Below are 18,898 nucleotides of genomic sequence, written 5' to 3' on the forward strand. Positions count from 1 at the left end.
GTTGTTGTTTGTTTTCTTTTTCTCTCTCAAAGTGGTGGTGGCGAAGGTTGTACCGATCTCTGGGCCGAACTGGCGGGATCTGGGCTGGCAATTGCGTGGGGATGGGCACGACCAGCGTACGGTGGAGCCTGCGCACCATCGAGAAAAGAAGATCGTGGCCGAGAGATCACGCCGGAGCTTTTAAAGGGGGGCCAGTTTTTTGCGTGGCGTGTGTATGACTCCTCTATCGGTTTTTGAGCGGGCGCCGGTCACTTTGTTTGAGGCCTCGGTCGTAAGTAGCGAGAAGAAGAAAAACAGAGGCGATGCTCGGGCTTTTTTTTTTTTCTTCAAAGAGGATTATAAGCTTTTGGAGGATCATGACTGGTTTCTTTGTCAGGGAACCGATGACGAAATCTGGTGCCATCACTTCTGGGCTCGCTGTCTCTTTATTCTGTCTGCTGTTTCGTTGATGTCGAAATATTCGCTTGCCGATTTGCTATCGCTTAGCGAGAGCTTGAAATGTCCTCTTGTGGCAGCAATGTGGGATGGTGAGCCTGAGTTTCGTGATGTCGTTTCTTCGGTGAATGCATCTTCTTCGAATGATTTGTCGTGACGTTGGTTTTTACAAGCAGCTTATAAAATGTGAAGAACTGATAGTGTCATGGTCAGGCGACACTTGACAGTAAATTTTAACTTCATGGTAGGATGCGCTCATATTGATTTCGCCGTATTCTTATTTAATCAAAGTAAGGTAATGATCAACTTTCGCCGGTGGCTGCTCTGTTATCAGTTGTTCATTTTGGTTAGCTTGATCTCATAGAATTCTACAGCAACAATCGTGCATCGAGATTTTTTGGGTCGCCATTGGCTCTAACCTTTTTTTGTTGATACAGGCTCTTGGTCATCTTAAATTGTGTTGGCCAGCTTGGGATCACCTCGGATAGCCTAAAATGCCTCTTCCCGCGAGCTGCCCAGTATACGAACGCATCAATGTGAGGCTTCCTTCATTTGCCATTCAATCAGCTTGCTACGGCCAAATGTTCAGACGGAACAGCCCACCTCCATTACCAAAAAGATTTATTTGGAGAATATCTGCCTAGCACTGTCTTCTGAGAAGTGTGGGTTTTCTGGAGACGTAAATGAGCTTCCTTATATGACCTCACGTGTTTGCGGGTCAGTATACGCATCTCTGGGGCAATGAGTTCTTTCAGAAGTGCAGGGAGCTCTACCTTGCTTAGTCGACCACATAAGGCAAGAATGAGAAGTTGCAAGGAATACAATGTCGTCTGCAAGAGGTCTGTAGGTCATCTATAAGCTATACATTTACGTTTAAAAAGCATAGCTCCAGAAACTTCACGGGTTATTTTCTTTTGAGGACTTTATTCATACCAGTGAAGTCAACGATGCACATTTAGATCTTTTTTTTTTCACATGCACTCATAGGGTCAAGGTACAAATGGCACAACACTCAGTATGGCCAACTGCGCGTCAACCCTGGTATAATCTGACGGCACCCTTGGCTCGTGTATACGTGACTTTCGGTGTCCGTCATATTCACGAAAGCCAAGAGAGAGAACCTCTAAGCGCCTGCGCAGCCAGGTTATGAACTAGTACACTATATGCTCATAAATAACGGGTACAACAACATGTAACTTATATGGCATCGCGGTAAGCAGGATACCCTGCCAAGGTGAAAGATGGCACACGTGAAATGTACAAGGAACTCGGAAAACAACTAGCATGAATGCAAGAATGTAACCACAAAAACTGGGAAACAACACTCTTATGCTTCGACAAAAATATGGGACTTTAAATAGAGGTAGTGATAAATTGCACTGGGGTCGTGTGGTAACACATGTAATGCAGCTAAGCGCCAGCTATAGAACTGTATGTACAGCTCTTCGCTTGCTATGCGACATTCAAGTACAGCATTTGATAGGTGACACCTCGTGAGTAGATCATTCGTGCTCGACTACACAACTAAACAGTTGTTAAACACAATCAAAGTATACCTATATCTCATAGTAAACCTGAGGATGAGAACGTACAACCCACACAAGACGCCGTCTAAAAGTGAAAGACAGTTGATAATTCAACTGCTCTCGTATAAGTTGTGTGTGGCAGAGCCCGTGCGTCTTCAACGCTGTACTTTTAACATGTCTGCCACGGTATGCGTAAACCGATATAGTGCCACGACTAGCAGCTTCTGACCAGGCCATCGGGGCCTTTCCCTGGTCCTGTCGATGCCAGAATCAAATTGACTCATGGTAGTGAAAAATCAAGCAATGAAGACCAAGTTATCTCTTTAGCAAGCTTCATCTACATTTTTACTCGGCTGGCAAGTATACCTTTTCCATGGTGTTATGTTCCAGTGAACATCAGAATTGATCCGTTAAGGTAATGGACTGGAATGGAAGCTTTACCAACAGGAACACTGTTGTCACTGCGTACTGTGAGTTAATAAGCGTACGAACTCTAACCTCTCACATGTAAGATATTGTTCGAGTTTCGACGGGGGCGAGAAATCACGCGAAATGGGTGCATCATTGCACGCGGTAATGACACATGCCGGTGTACATGCTAGGAGAGAAGCTGTACACACTCGTGTTGAAACTTGAACAACTGATACTTCGATCTTGCTCATTATAAGCAAGTCACAGTCTTGCGTTTCCATTCGTAAGTGCTATTCACCTGAAAGTAGAAGTGCGAAGGCCCTACGGCTCCTTCGAGTGCAGAACTGCCTAAAAAATTGGAAATTTTTCTTCCTACTATGTTGCTTATGTAGTCTCAACGCACTGGAGATCACCTATGATGCCTCAACTTTCAAACAGAGTCGAAAAACCACGTCTTCGAGCCAGAATTGAGTAAGACTCTTATTCTATTTCTCTTCGATTTCATAAGCTCAAATTGTCAGTGACTCGGTCCCACTGTACTTGTCGAGTAGTTTTCTGTGAACAGCTGTGACAGTCCCCTTGCAAGCCTAACTCTTTAACCTACCAGAACAGACATTTGTCCACGCTTATGCACTCCTCATTCCACAAACACGACGTCAATGCATGTGACCATACCAAGAAGCTGAGGAGCTGACCATTTCAAAGCACACGAAGAACACTGATGACACTGGCACACGTACACAAGCAATCAGTTCACGGATTTCAAAAGTACTTTATATTTGTAATAGTTTTCATGTGGAGAAAAAAAAAAACCACCAAAGAGTTATTCTTTGCTGACGAGCATGTCAAGAGATCAGGATCGTCATGTCCCGAGCTAAGCACAGTAATAAAAAACCCAGCCGATCTACTGTATTACACAATATTTCTACAAGACCAGCTTCTTACAATCACGTACAATATAAAACGTGAACTTCGGGTACGTGAGACAAGCCTAAAGTACACAACTACAGGAGGGGGCAGAACGCTACTTAGTTTATTTGCTGAACCTTCCTGGCCTTTTGAATCAGCTCAGAGGGGATGAGTATTAAGTTATTAATCCTGTCAGGGCCACAGCTCTTTTTCTTAGAACAGAGCATACTTGTGAATCTACTTTCAACTGAACTCACCGCTGGCGTACTTTTATCCAGACATGACAACAACACCGACACAGGCACTGTCACAAGTCACTGTTCCTTGACACATTAAGTCCTGTAGTTTCGGTGAGTGACACTGCCGTGAAATCAATAGGGTCACCGTTCACAGTCTTTGCAAAACAAAACCATCCCCTCCCCCCCTCCCTGAAAAGAAAAAAACCATGGGTGGGTTTTAAGCCTTGTTTGAAGTTGCATCCGCCCATTGTTACGCATTTGCAGGGCAGAGATTTCCATGGTGTTTGGCACAGTTCTCGATGAACGAGCTGCAGGATGATTGTTCGTCGTGACCATTTCGTACACATTTATAGCAAGTACGTTGGATCCATGGGCTCACCACGATAAATGACTCAATAGAAAATCCATGTACACGACGGTGGTCACAACACTAGCTTAGCGTCACACACGCCTGTGCAGAAAGGTAACCAGGCCATCACATTGCCAACAGTAGGGACACGTGCAGTCCAGAATTAATAATCTTTGCTTGTCCAGCGTTGCAAGTGCATGGTATATTGAAGTAGACACACACAGTTTCTTCTCGGCCAACGACGAGGCTGCGATGCGACTTCACCCTGTCGAAGACCCTTCTGATTTTCCAGAACATTCAGTTGTCATCTATCTAGTTCTGGTGTCTTAGTTCAGGGAGTGCCGCTCATTATATGTGGTTAAAATACACTAGCACTGACGCAAATGTTCTCTGTTGTTCACAAACAGGAGTGGTGGGCACATTCGAAGACACACGCAGACACTGAATCGCACTCTTCTCAATACATCGCTTCAAGTTCAGGTCACGCGCTTATCATCCGTGCTTAACGGCGACATTGTAGTGTTGAGGTTAACGTTCACGAGTGCCTGTACATCTGACGCAAAGTGTCAACTTTCATTGATGTCAGGCTCGCCCCTGTCACGCGGTTCGCAAACGTTTACTTCGAGTAACAGCGCGAGACCTCCGAACTTCTAGCCATACCATACGCCTAGATCACGGTTATCGAACACTCGACTACCTCGAGCAGCGAGCAGCCTTCAAAGCGGACAAAAATGACGTGGATTGCAGGCTTTTTCTGCATGCCCGGGTCACGTCATTCCACGATATTGCCCACCTTGAGAAGCGGGAACTCTTCAAGTTGTCTCACGCGCACGCATGTTTCAAAGTCTCACGTCCCGACAGTGCCCCCACAGTAAATATGCTAGACATAGAAAGTTTGTAGCAACAGTATGCATGACAGAGCGTCTGCTGCTATACCGAGACGTTCACCGGGCACTGGGACGTGGCACACTCAAAGCGCGGCACTTCAACACGAGCAGGAGCACTCGACGAGTATGGACATGGTGGCCGGTATCCATCGGCATTGGCGCCTCTGCGTCCAGTCCCGGCAGTGCCAGCGGAGCACCGTCTTCTCGGTGGAGCTCTTCTCGCGACACGACATTCCGGGCGGGAAGGAGCACGAGCGGCGGCTCTTGTAGCAACGGCCTTCCCGTATCCAGCGGGGCCAGAACCGCAGACCCAGGTCCTTCCAGCGGTACACGAGCGGACAGTAGGTGTATGTCCAGAGGAGCTGTCGCATCTTGCGCCTCAGCCTACGGCCCATGTTCAGCCGCACCCGAAGCCCTCCGGGAAGGTCGATGTTCTTGAGCCGGATTTTCTGCAGCTCTACGGGCATCGGCCTGGCGGGCACCAGGCGACCTTTCCGTAGCCGGAAACCTGGCTTGAGTGTTCCTGCATTTACGGACATTTTTCATGTGACTATTTATTCCATAGCCAAAGCTTATAACGGTCACCCTCCCATTTCTGGTTGCCGATAGCAATTAATGACTGTTCGCGACATGGGGTAGAAACACCTTCACCGGAGGCTGACAGGGATAATCACTTTCTCACTTCGTGTCACCTTAGAGACATAACTTATCTGCCAAAGATGGTTCTCACGTTATTGCTAGGGGCTGAATTTTCAGTAGGCCTTGAAGTTTAACTGTGAGCATCCGGTATAGAAAAGTTACGGATCGGATTATTTACCGTTGGGATGGAGGTAGCTCTCCTTCGGCCTCTGCACGGCCATGAACTTCGGGTCGAAGTGTCCCGCCAGAATCCTCTGCAGTTTCACCGGGTCGAGGTCATCGGGCCCCGGGTCGTACAAGTGACCGACGGGCTCGACCAGATCGATCACCGGAAGGTCGTCCGACGGCAGAGGTCGAAGCAGTAGCGGTGGCTTTGAGTCCTGGCCCTGATGGCCGCCGTGTCGCTGCTGCTCAGTCATCTGATGATTGTGGCGACCTCTGGGAGACGTGTGAGAAGACAACGACGATGTATTCTTGATACAGCAAAATGCATGCTTATGAAATTGGCAAATTAAGTGGCGATCTCACGCTAAATAAGCGCGAGAAATTTTGGTCACTTCCTTTAAGCTTCTCGGACAGATTTACAGCTTTTTTGCAAACTTCCGCCACGTCTCTACAGTGTTTCCATTCCGTGTGACATCACATGCCACGTTTGTTACATGACTCGCTGTTCATGACCAACTGCCATTACGACACCTCTTATTCATTGCTGATTTCCAGGCACGTGGTGCGTGTTTTAAAGCGCCCCCAAACACCACTTGTAGTCAAAAAACCCTCGCTATCCTTCCTAAGGGTGTCGTAACCGCCTCGCCACTTACTTTTTCTCATAAAACGCGTGGAAAGTGTCAGTAGTAAGCGTTCAGCCTATCAGGACTTCGGGCTTTTCGTCCATGCGATGTTACATTCGCTTGCACAGTCGAACTGACACCATCGAAGTGAAACAAATCATTTGATCACGCACTGTAGGCACGTGAGACAAGGCGCAATTAGCGGACGAGCGACTACGTGGCAAAGCAAGGTATGAGACAATTCACAACCGTTATCTCTCCTATAAGGGCCAATCTAGAGCCTATTTCCTCATGACGTCACGTGAACGGACTGACGTCACAAGATGAGCCGGAAAGTCGAGAAACGGCTGCATCCGCTCGATCTTTGCATCTTGATTGATTTGTGGGGTTTAACGTCCCAAAACCACCATTTGATTATGAGAGACGCCGTAGTGGAGGGCTCCGGAAATTTTGACCACCTGGGGTTCTTTAACGTGCACCCAAATCTGAGTAGATCTTTGCATCTTCGGAGAATATTTAGGAGTCCTTTTAATTACATCTCGCATTGACAAGGTTGGCAACACAGGAGTATTTGTCTGCATCATGCAGACAAAAAGCGTTGCTTGAAAGCCAGCAACAGGATGCTTTCGTACGCGCGCTCGGGTTTCAAAGACGTGTTCCCGTTACAGCTATATGGTAATGAGGAAGGAAATTACGCGGATGCAGAGTATGTTTCCTTGGGTATACGCGAGGTTGACAAATGCCACGAAACACAGCCTTGCTGAAAGCGTGTGAGGTGGATACTTCCGAATATACTTTTAACAAAGAACCCTCCGATGCCCCCAAGCAGTTATGCTTAGAGAAAAATTGTGGCAATACACTCCCTCCTTTTACTCTTCTTGTGAACTTCGTTCTGAAAATAATATGAGTGAAACTTTATTTGAAGCATAACTTATTCAATTTTATTTAAAAATGATCGCAATGGAATGAGTAACTCAGTGTAACTTCATCATAACACGGTAAATATAAAATAACTGCTCTTCCATGATGAGTTAATTTATAAATGTTCAGTTCATGTAATAGCAAAACATTTTGGGTGGTTTTATAGCACTTCATTCTTATGGTATACGCAGCCATCACCATGCCTACTTTCCTACCGTTCGAACTTTCACCTAAGCAACACCTGTGGAATAAGTGACTTTGCTAGCATCATCTGACCTGGTCGCCTTTTGTCGTAAGATAGAAAAATCATTGTTTCATATAACTTGTTATCCATATAACTTGTCCATATATCCATATGGACAAGTTATCTATATGGACAGTCCATATAACTTATCCATATATGTGTTCCATATAACTTGTTATCCTGTGTGATAACGCAGTTACGTCATGTGTAACTATTCGCGGATCTTTTTTTATTCACTCATATTTAGATCCTAAGTGATCACACATTGAAACCGAGACATACCTCGTGGTCCTAGGGGGCGCTCCAGTGCGTGCCTGTGTGGTACGTGACGTCATCGCGAGGAGCAGGAGCACGGCCAGGGCGAGCGCTACCGGACCTGCCGGCCGACGTCTCCGCATGATCCCGCGCGCACACCGCCACCTGCGAAGTGACGAGTCGTTTCATGCATAGCGTTTCCCACAATACTAACTAGAGGGAACTCTGGCGCTAGTGTCTATGGGAGCTGCAACGCATGGCACTTAAACGAGCATGGGAATGATGGGTAGTACACACATTTGTCTGATTTTCGTACTTCTGGCCTGCTTCTGGCTCCGTGTGTGTTCGTGTGGCTTGGAGCTGTTTCTTTTTTCACGAAAACATAAATTAGCGAATGTTCACCGTTTGTGCTTCACAACCTTATTCTTTTAAGCTTACTAATTCGAATCAGGTCCCTAAGTTCAAAAGGGTTCGTTCTTTCTTTCAAAACGAAACCGAGACACAGCAATAAACAAAGCCTCAAGTACGATTCGCCGCCCACAAGTACGAAGACTAGGCAAATGTGTGTACTACCCATCATTCCCATGGTCGCTGAACGATCGCAGCGCCAGAGTGCCCTCTATAGTTAATTTTGAGAAACTCTATGCTTTCATGAACGACAAAAGGTGGCGCGGACGAAGGGAACTTTCAGGCAAGACTTACGCCGATAATAAGATACAGCCGCACCTCGCGATGACGAACTAGCATCGGCACGATAAGCGAGTTCTTTATAGCTGGTATTCGTTATGTTGCAGCGACGCTAAAACGTGGGAGGAAAGAGTGAAGGCGCGCAAACGGCGCACTGTATATACAAATGGCGAAGGACGGCTCATTCCGTCCCCTGTTCGACAAAGCAACTGTTTTTTGTTTAAACGCACGTGTAAACCTCATACAGAGGAATCGTAGAAGCATACTGCGTAAAAAAGAACGAAGACGAGTGCATAAGCCGGTCCTCTATCACCCCCTGTGACAGCTAGATGGCGCTTTTTGATTTAGGGAGAGCAGGAAAAAAAAAGTGGCTCGTAGAAACGTTTGTTCACGTTTTTCGTGTACAGTGTATGCCATTTCAGCAAGCATGTGCGTCACGATGTATTAGCACGTTCAGGGGCGGAAGTTTGGCGTTTCTTGAATAAGAATTTTGGCCAATAGTCGGCGCTGTGTCCAGTCGCGCGTGCGGCTTAGCTTTTAAATGCGAAGCATTTCTTAGCCAACTTCGGTGATTTTGAGCATATCTATCTATCTATCTATCTATCTATCTATCTATCTATCTATCTATCTATCTATCTATCTATCTATCTATCTATCTATCTATCTATCTATCTATCTATCTATCTATCTATCTATCTATCTATCTATCTATCTATCTATCTATCTATCTATCTATCTATCTATCTATCTATCTATCTATCTATCCATCTATCTATCTATCCATCTATCTATCCATCTATCTATCTATCTAGCCATCTATCTAGCCATCTATCTATCCATCCATCTATCTATCTAGCCATCTATCTATCCATCTATCTATCTAGCCATCTATCCATCTATCCATCTATCTATCTATATATCTATCTATCTATCTATCTATCTAGCCATCTAGCCATCTATCTATCTATCTATCTAGCCATCTATCTATCTATCTATCTATCTATCTAGCCATCTATCTATCTATCTATCTAGCCATCTATCTATCTATCTATCTATCTATCTATCTAGCCATCTATCTATCTAGCCATCTATCTGTCTAGCCATCTAGCCATCTAGCCATCTATCTATCTATCTATCTATCTATCTATCTATCTATCTATCTATCTATCTATCTATCTATCTATCTATCTATCTATCTAGCCATCTATCTAGCCATCTATCTATCTAGCCGCTTACGTTTGGATGCTCTCATGGTCATCCCCTTAACTTGGCGGGAACCGAAATTAGCACGGGAGGGTAAGACGGTTTGACGCGTATATGACGCAGTGGTCAAGACACGAATAATATCACAATCTCGTCTCATATGTCGTCAAACACTTCCCGCCAGACAGTGGTACATACCCACGGGCTGGTATGTGCCACAGGTCATTGTTTTCGTCGTTCCTGGGTAGGTACTAAGTGTCAAACACGTGGACAATTTTAACGCACGAGCATTCAGAAATACCCGACATCGTTAGCGTCGACCTAGCGAATGCAAAGAATAAATGTCAGGGTCCCAGCAGGAATCAAACCCAAGTATTCTGCGTGGCAATGAAGCATTTTACCACACAGCTACGCCAGGTGTCGGAACTACTTTTCGAGTGGACACTATAATCTTCGTGAAACGGCAAAAACGGCAATAGCGGTTGCAGTGCTGCCTGTTCAATTTTACAAACATTGCGTATGTACTCCTATAACACAGCAATCACGCCGGGTTAACGTCCATTGTGGTTCATTGCCATGCGCTGAAGTCGATTTATGTAGCAGTGTCCAGGACCAGCGTCGTCACGAGCATGAGCGCTTCATATCAGCTTCTGGCGTTGCTAATGCGCATGTTTCTGTTGGCATCGGAGCGAAAGTGCAAACAACTGGTTATATACACATCTGCAACTGCTCAACATATGTCTGTGTTTGCACCATTTGTACATATATTCGACGTCATTTCATGTCGAGTCCCTCAATAAACAACTGACAACACGATCACCTTCCCTCCGCATGCTTCGCATAACGTCGTTTCCCTGCAGGTACGTGGGGTCTGCCGAATTCGCACACGCCGATACCTGATGTTGGTGTCACAGACAAATAAATAGAGTGACTTAGAAGACAATTGTGTTGCGGAAGCAGGTGGACAGATGAGTCCCATTTCGAGCTTCTAGCAGCAGTGCAGGTAGAATTCGTTCCATACTACTTATATATGTGGACGACTCTGCGCAATTTGCTTCCCGGGATCAATTAGTGAAATCAGCAAGTGTTTAACAATAATTAAGCATTCGATAGACCAGTGTCATTCGATCGAAGCTGCTTGCGCATCTTGTACATAGACTTTTTTTTTACCGTGGTAAAGGATTTTTCAGTTATCCTTGAAACACTTCCCTCTATTCGAAACTATAAAAGGTCATCATTGAAATAAAACATTTTACTTTCAATCAGCAGCGCGCCATAAAAATATTATCGCCACGTAGCCACAGTGACAAAATGGGAGAGTAGCCAGAAGGAGCGTAGACCTTAAAGAATGAATGCGCAAACTTTTTATCTTTTTTTTAGTAATCTACGATGCCTATTTTCTCCACACAGATGATCTTTGAAAAACTGGAACAAAGCGCCAAGGCATTTTTATTTTACTGCTGGCTAGTCGCCGTCACCAAAACCATACGGCGTGAAAGCGGGCCTATAATTCACTTTTTTTTTCCCCGAAAAGTTTCAACAAAGATGTATACTTCGAAACACGGGTCCTGACTTACCGCATACCCGACGTGCTTGGGCTTCAAGTATACAGTCGATTACTTCAGCTTCGCTGTGCAAACTGACTAGAGATAAAGATGCAAGGAAAGGCAGGGAGGTTAACCAGACGCACATCCGGTTTGCTACCCTGCTGCAAACTGACTAGCACCCTGTTGAACACAGTCGGTCAAGCAAACGCGCTGCAAATGCGTTGGTTGGCCATCGGTTCAAAACACGGAACAGAACAAAAGCGGCTTTTTTTCCTTAGCTTCTTGTTTTACTTGTATCGCTATCTCATTAATGGCCCCCCCCCCCTTTTTTTTTTTGCTTTCAAAAGATATATATCACTCTGCAATCATAGCAGTGACAGCAAAGAGTATACGATGATAGCGGCGGTGTGACAAGGTCAAATCTGCGAAAACGAACACTAACGCAAGAAGGCCGTGACACAAGAATCGTCTTCGTTTGGGCAAAAGTGGCTTTGTCGTAGCGCAAGATAAACCAGACCTTGCAACGACGTGCCCCACTAATGGAAACGATAGCTACAATGATAGCACTGAGTACGGTCGCAAATCTTATCTCGCGGTTCCAGCTCGCAGGATAGTTATAGAGATATCCTTACACGTTACATACCAGTGACATGTTGCTAGATTACTGAATCTCGAAGTTTGTTCATAACTATTCGCGGCGTGCTTGTTATCTGACTTGGACAAAGCGGGTTATCTTGTGGGCCGAGAACGTTTATGTAGTTCCGTAATCAGCAAATTGTTTTTTACCGACGAGTCATAACGCGATAAGAAGCGATAATTTTGTAAACACAATAGCTGAAGAAAAAAGAAAGTGAACAGTGGTGGTAGGGTGGTATTCGAAATTTCGAACTTGCGAAATTTCTACGTCCCTATGAATTGCTGAATATACCAAAGAAGTTTCTTAAATAACGATGGTAAGGGTATAACGACCTTAAACAACGATGTGATTATGAGAGACGCCGTAATGGCGGGCTTCAGAAATTTCTACCACCTGGGGTTCTTTAATATGCACCTATATTTAGGAAACCGGCCCCAAGCATTTTCGTCTCAATCTAAAATGTGGCCGCCGCAGCCTGGATTCGATCCCGTCACCTGTGGGTCATTACAGAGAGTTTGGTATACAACAAAGCCCCTTTTGGTTTACGGCAATTTGTCGCCATGTTAATACTGAAAATTTTTTGCATGCTGCATTCGGTGTCACGAGCCGATTTGTTTCTTTCAAACATTTGTGTTACGATTCGATATTAAATCCTTAATACACGAGCGTATATGTTCACCTGCTTGAGAAATGTTTATTAAAATTTCACTTTGAAATTTTAGCTTGTGCGTTGTCAGAATGCATTATAATATATTTCGCAAATTGTTATAAGAGTAAACGCATTATGGAATCATTCCAAGACTTTACGGGCAAAATTTCTGCGAATAATTAGAAGACAGATAAAATACATCGAGAGAAAGTCAAAACATGATTTGAAAGGTTGTGACAACCACAACTTTTCAGTCCGCAAAGAAAACGTGGCTCGTGAGGTTGTGGTTAGTTAAGGTAGAAAAAAAATATTTAAGGAATACACGTTTGAATCATCAGTGACGAAGCCGTGTTTAGCACGACAAATAAGGTTGGTTATCCGATGTGCTCAAGTTTTTCGTAGTTAACTAGAACTACACTTAGGAAACTCACAATGGAATTGCGGAAGGCATGAAATGAGTTGTCCTGCCGCTTGAATTGAAACGCAGAAAGCCAAAGAAAAACAGTAATGTAATTGAATTAACTGACATTATTCCGGTAAACTTTGTTGCACAGACAGTGAAACGCCAGAGTGCGCCTAGTTGATAGCAGTATTTTAACACTAACCACGTAATTTTTTTAGATCACCCAGAACTCGATTATCTATGCAAAGAAGCAGAGACTTCAGTAGCCGTCGTTGTAATGGCACGAATAAAACTTTTCTTTAGATACAGTAAACCGCATACACACGGCCGTCGAAACTGAGGGAATGTCATACGTGTGCCAGTAATGTGCCAATAATTTGCCAGTACCAGTAATGTGCCAGTAATTTCTGAACACGAAATTTCTTATGTTCTCGAAACCGCTTCGCCTTTTCACATTCTTTTCAAAAGTAACATTTACGGAGTTTCCTCACTTTAATAAAACCCTTTTTTCCGCCCCTGCATTCTCTCGAAGTGTAGCATTTTAACAAATGAAAATGTCAGCACATAACACTATTGCGTGCAGACTTTGTGCAAGCAAGCGACATAATTTTTTTTTATAGCTTAACAATTACTTACAGTGAACTCAATCGCTATATTAGTTCTCTGTGAAACTGTGGAATTACTCAGTTATGAAGTGTTAGTTGCGTACTCTCTCTCTCTCTCTCTCTCTCTCTCTCTCTCTCTCTATATATATATATATATATATATATATATATATATATATATATATATATATATATATATATATATATATATATATATATATATATATATATATATATATATATATATATATATATATATAATATGTATGTATATGGAATTATGCCGGTGGCAAGTTATCTTTACGCCCACTTTTTTTTTCTTCAGATTTACATTACAGTTACTTCTTACAATATTCCTTATACTTTCTCTGACATTATTGTCTCTTAGTTTTCATTAGTATCAAGGCAAGGGTAGTACTACAAATAAGTTATCTATTCAGTTGGCTGGCTAATTATTATTTATTTATTTATTCATACTGCAATCCCTATTACAGAGATTTTAGCAGGGTGGTTACAGATATAATTTTCACAATGTTGGCACTCAAGATTGCATAAACCAAACAAACAAACAAAAAAATAGAACAGCATGATGAAAACAATCGGGTCAAATCGCGATGAAAATAATTATCGCGATGAAAATAATTAACATTCGGCTAATTATTATCATTCTGGTAATTATTATCGTTCAGTGGCTATCTGCAGAGTAGGGTTGTATTCCGAGACTCGCGCCAGATAATCATCATCATTCTCAGCCCTTTTGAATGAACTTCACAACGCTGACATCACCCAACGATTTCCAGTTTACCCTATACCAAGTGCGAGCGTATTTCCATCTTACAATCAATAACTTCATAATTTCCGTCCCTCTGAAGAGAAATTGGGAGGAAACCGATTCTCTGTCTTCCCAGACGGCGTTCTTCCTTTAAAACCGTGAAATCTTTTATAACTACCAAAATGAGTCCATGCAGGCTGTTAAAAACTAATCCGCAGTTCACAACCCACCACCTGCCTATCATATTTGTTCTTTTTGCCCTAAAATATCACAGAATTTACCTAATATATTTAATTAGGAACTAACGTAAACAGAATGCAGCGATGAACGAACTGCTTGTCAGGTCACCCGCGCACTCTCCAGCATGCGGAAGAGTTTCACTCACGAAAATAAGCCGAGGATTTTTTTTTTTTCATTCTTCCGGAGTTTACCCCGATGGATTACCACTCCATTGATCGGGCATATCTACAAGCATCATATAACTAACTTAATTAGTTGTTAACCAAAGGTGAACCAGGAAACAGCGATAAGTTAACTCGTCACTCCTCAGGTCAACCGTGTTTTCTCCTGCAGATGTAGGGATGAGTCGTAACCCCCCCCCCCCTCTCAAAAAAAAAACTTAAGTTAAAAATATTACAGAGCTCCTCCATGATTAATTTCCGATTAGATGATCACGCATGGTTCTTTTTCAGCGGTGACCACCTCAGGGTTTAATTAATTTAACGGTGCAGTAACGTATAAGGAACGCGGAACTAAATCGACCACCTGTCTGATGACCCATCTCGTCAGTGTACTTATAATAAAATAAATGTTTAGGTTTTATGATCATAAGAGATGCCGTAGAGGAGGGCTTTGGAAATTTCGACCACCTGCGGTTTTTTTTAAGGTGCATTTAAATCAAAGTAGCCCCGCCGCGGTGGTCTAGTGGCTAAGGTACTCGGCTGCGGACCCGCAGGTCGTGGGTTCGATTCCCGGCTGCGGCGGCTGCATTTCCGATGGAGGCGGAAATGTTGTAGGCCCGTGTACTCAGATTTGGGTGCACGTTAAAGAACCCCAGGTGGTCAAAATTTCCGGAGCCCTCCACTACGGCGTCTCTCATAATCAAATGGTGGTTTTGGGACGTTAAACCACACAAATCAATCAATCAATTAAATCAAAGCACAGTGGCCCGACGCCTTTCGCCACCGTCGAAATTTGACCGCCGTGGCCCGGATTCAATTCTGCGGCTTTCTGAATAACAGTCATACATTATAGCCACCAAACCTCCGAAGCGGGGGGCGCATCATGACAAACTAACAGTGTTCCCTTCAGAACAAACCGGACAAACATCTGTGTTTAGCTCTTGTTATGTCTATCCTGCGCTCGCAATTGCTATTACGTTCGTCACTGTCATACAGTATTCGGCCCGTTAATGTCTTCGCTATGGCTGCCTTTATCTCTGGCCGGGAGTCGATCCCGCGACAATCCGGACAGCATTCGAGCACCGTAAACACCGTGTCAGCTCGGCGGGTGAATTATTTCAATTATTTAGGAAATAACACAAAGAGAAAGCGGCGTTAAATGAACTACTTGTCGGATCCACCACGCACTCTTTCGCCATTGTTGTGACAGGTGACTAAAAAAAAGTGAGGCTCGGTTTAAAATAATTAGCACACCATTACAGATCGCTAGTGAGATGATCAGTTATTTCCCCCCTCGAATACGGCGGATTTCGATAATCTAATTGATAGTTAACTAATGTCAACAGAACGCGGAGCCACTGGTGCACTCTCCCGCCAATGTAGCGATGGGTCACCCACCTCTTGTCAGGGGACAGATGCCGAACTGGCCGCCGGGCACCGCGCGCATTTCATGACTGCCGGTTTGCGACGGACACCGCTACCACCTCGTTGGCGCTGGCGTCGACGATCGCCGCCGCTTCGGAGAGTAGATGCCGCTTGCCCGTCCGCTCCAAGTTCTCGCACGGGGCTGTTGGCGGCGCTGGGATGGGACGGCGCGCAAGAAAGAACACAAAAAGAAGTGACGTAGGAAAATAGTAAAGCGATGATCACGGTCGCTCCAGTTTTTTTTTTCTTTAACGCTCGCGCTGTGCAGTGTAATCAACACTCAGAACGACGATTGTTCGCCGTTGCGTTTGTCCGTATTGTTTTCTGTGGAAAAGTGGCATCCTTGGTAGTGAGCCGACGAATCGAGGCCTCTACGTGGAAAAGTGGGGTTCTTCTTTCTTCGATTTAGCCTGCGTTTGTTCGCTATATCGGCCGTTTAGGTCCTCAGGCCTGATTAGGAAGTCGATGCTGCTCACGGAAGATAATCGAACAGAGACGGTGAGGCAGTAGAGAGAGCTTCGCGGTCTGCCTTCAGTCTTATAATTACTTACTTGGCTTCGAGTGTTTCGGTGGGCGAAAAGCCTCTTACTGGGACAGACAGCACCATGCAACAGACGAAATAAATGAGAATAAACGAGACCAGCCCCGCTTTTCAATCAGAGTCGTGTCTTTAAGCAGTGAGTGAAAGACTTGTCTTTCGGCCCTCCAAAATAACTCGCTCTCGACGATGAACTCAATGGTGGTACTCCAGAATGGAAACAAGGGCACTAGTATGTGGATCTCGATAGCACGCAAACCTAATAAGCTGCAGCGGTTGCACAGACTTCTACGTCATCGATGCCTGCTTGCCGAGTCTGATGTATATTGGTCACTACACTCCGCCAAATCACCAGTTAGGATCTGCAGGTGGTCTCTTGACTTGTTCTTAATTGTTGTAGTTGATCGAAACAAACAAGAAAAAAAACTGCAGTATAAAGTTTCGGATTCACCAAAAGTTTCCTCACCGGAGGGTTGACATCGGCTGCTGGCACGAAGTCTTGCGTAAGTGAGGGTTTACCCGGCAGACTCAGATTCCGCTGTGATGCAGACTCATCGAAACCACATCGATTACGATAAGCTTGATAGCTTCCTCCCGATATCACTCCGTACTCGTTGCCATGGGCATTGGTCAGTCTTGTTAGTTGATGGCGTAGCCCGACAACACAGTTTGACAAACCACTCATACCACACTGCACTTCATCGTCTGTTGTTGTCTTCTGCTTCTGTCACCACGTAACGCAATGCCAATGGCATTTCTCTGTATACTGTCCATGTCCACGTAAGCATCAGTGTCGTAATCCAGACAAGCGTACGAAACTAACAACTTTAATGACACACTGTGTCTCCCTCGAAGAAGTGCAGGGAATAGCAGTCACGTAGTACTCAGCACAAAGTCTTGGAATTATTCCCAAGAAATTAGCCTACGTCGACGTGAATGTTTAGTTTTGAATGACGTCACAGAAGGTTACGGCTTCAAGAAACACCCTGTTTCCACCCGTCGATCTGTAAAATGGGCCTGTCTTTTCCGACTGATAGTTCACAAGTCGTCGACTATTGCCTCATTGAAAATTTCCGCACCTTTAACGTCATCGCTGGTGGTTCGAGCGAAAACGATCAGGAAAGATTTCCATATTTCGTGCGCGATGAGATCATTTCTGGTCGTTATTATAGCCCGGAGGTTCATCTCGTCCACCTTGGCCGGTGGTGCGTAGTGTCCCAAAGCATGCGGAACCAAAGCCGCGCGTTAACGTGGATATACTTGGAGTCGTCGGCTAATTACATGCGCTTGCCGTCTGAGACGCTGCTTCGCCCGAGTTCAATGTCGAAACCATACTCGTCGACCGGGGTATAAAGCATCTGCCGCAACTGTGGTCACAGGCTCTGTACTCGCTCAAATTGTCCGCCTTCGCACATCTTTCTAGAGGCTGGTTAATGTGACGTGCGCTGTCGATTGCCGTGAACGTCGCTTAAGGTATGCAGTGTTCCAATAAAAAAAATCATGCGATTTGTAACTCCGCTTCTATACCGTATCGTTGCTGCGTCACAGACAACATGTAAGTGCTAACTGTTTCCACGTGTCGCAGGCCTGGCGCTGTGGTCGCAAATCACCGACGATGTCACTTCTCTACCAATGATGTCACTCCCGACGATGACGTCGGTTGGTTCCCGTTATCTTCTGCCACGCGCCGTACCAGACGGCGAGCTGCTGAAAGATTTATCGTCCGTGTCACAACTGAGCGAACACATATCGCCGCTGGGCGCTTGTCATTCAGGTGGCGCAACCAACACGGTGACGTCACTTCCCCACCGTGTACCACTAATGACGTCACTCAGGTGCCCTATCGTCCGCCAGAAGAAGACTCATCGGAGACGACGACGGAACGTCGTTAGCCAGTCCATGTCGGAAATGGCTTGTCAGAACTTCTGGACTCTTAGCGCCTTTCGCAGCGGGTGATGCTGTGTACGCACAATGTCACTTGGGTTGTTAGCAAACCGTCGACCACCGTGGCCAGCTCGTGAGAACCCTTCAAGGAACCCGTTGACGGTAGTCGCGAAAAAGGGGCGGTTCCCGATGAAGCCGTCGCCGATCCATCGCTCCGAGTAGTTGCCCTTTACCGGCGTGGCTGCTGTAACGGCTCCCTCGCAGGCCCAGCTAGCTCCGCTCCCTCTCCTTGATTGCTCTCGCACTGATTAAAAAGAAACAAATAGAGCTAGAGAAGCAGCGCTGGAGGGAGAGGAGGAAAAGGTCACGTGTACAGGTGTTGCGGTCGCACAGCCCTATCCCTGCCTCCTCCCCTGGTGTACCCTTCTTCTGTTTGTCTCAGTCTGTTTATATGCGAACTTGATTTCTTGACGCTTTTCGAGAGGTCCTGCACACTTTGTAAAAAAAAAAAAGAGTGGGCGCAGCGAAGCGACGGGTGTGTACG

At 45.1% G+C, this 18,898-nt stretch overlaps 1 protein-coding gene across 2 annotated transcripts; it reads right to left on the reverse strand.

The window, feature by feature from the left end:
• Positions 1 to 1,339: 1,339 nt before the first annotated feature.
• On the reverse strand, positions 1,340 to 18,620 carry LOC119179379 (noggin-2). Of its 2 annotated transcripts, XM_075868756.1 has the most exons (4): positions 15,906 to 18,620; positions 7,631 to 7,768; positions 5,574 to 5,833; positions 1,340 to 5,279 (listed from the first exon to the last, which is right to left on the reverse strand). In XM_075868756.1, the coding sequence occupies exons 2-4, from the start codon at positions 7,744 to 7,746 to the stop codon at positions 4,855 to 4,857; spliced, it is 801 nt and encodes a 266-aa protein (XP_075724871.1). In that variant the 5' UTR covers positions 7,747 to 7,768; positions 15,906 to 18,620; the 3' UTR covers positions 1,340 to 4,854. The 2 variants fall into 2 exon arrangements, with proteins under 2 accessions (XP_075724871.1, XP_037286342.2); XM_037430445.2 differs by lacking the exon at positions 15,906 to 18,620 and having other exon boundaries at positions 7,631 to 7,852.
• Positions 18,621 to 18,898: the final 278 nt, after the last annotated feature.

The sequence above is a fragment of the Rhipicephalus microplus genome, chromosome 7 (genome assembly GCF_043290135.1).
Source record: "Rhipicephalus microplus isolate Deutch F79 chromosome 7, USDA_Rmic, whole genome shotgun sequence".
In the NCBI taxonomy this organism is placed as follows: domain Eukaryota; kingdom Metazoa; phylum Arthropoda; class Arachnida; order Ixodida; family Ixodidae; genus Rhipicephalus; species Rhipicephalus microplus.

Excerpts from the sequence above, each read along its gene's own strand:
- LOC119179379 (XM_075868756.1), bottom strand. The coding sequence starts at position 7,746 with ATGCGGAGACGTCGGCCGGCAGGTCCGGTAGCGCTCGCCCTGGCCGTG. Across the intron at positions 5,834-7,630 it reads GCGCCCCCTAGGACCACGAG|AGGTCGCCACAATCATCAGA; the intron begins GTATGTCTCGGT and ends CACGTCTCCCAG. Across the intron at positions 5,280-5,573 it reads GAGCTACCTCCATCCCAACG|GAACACTCAAGCCAGGTTTC; the intron begins GTAAATAATCCG and ends CCGTAAATGCAG.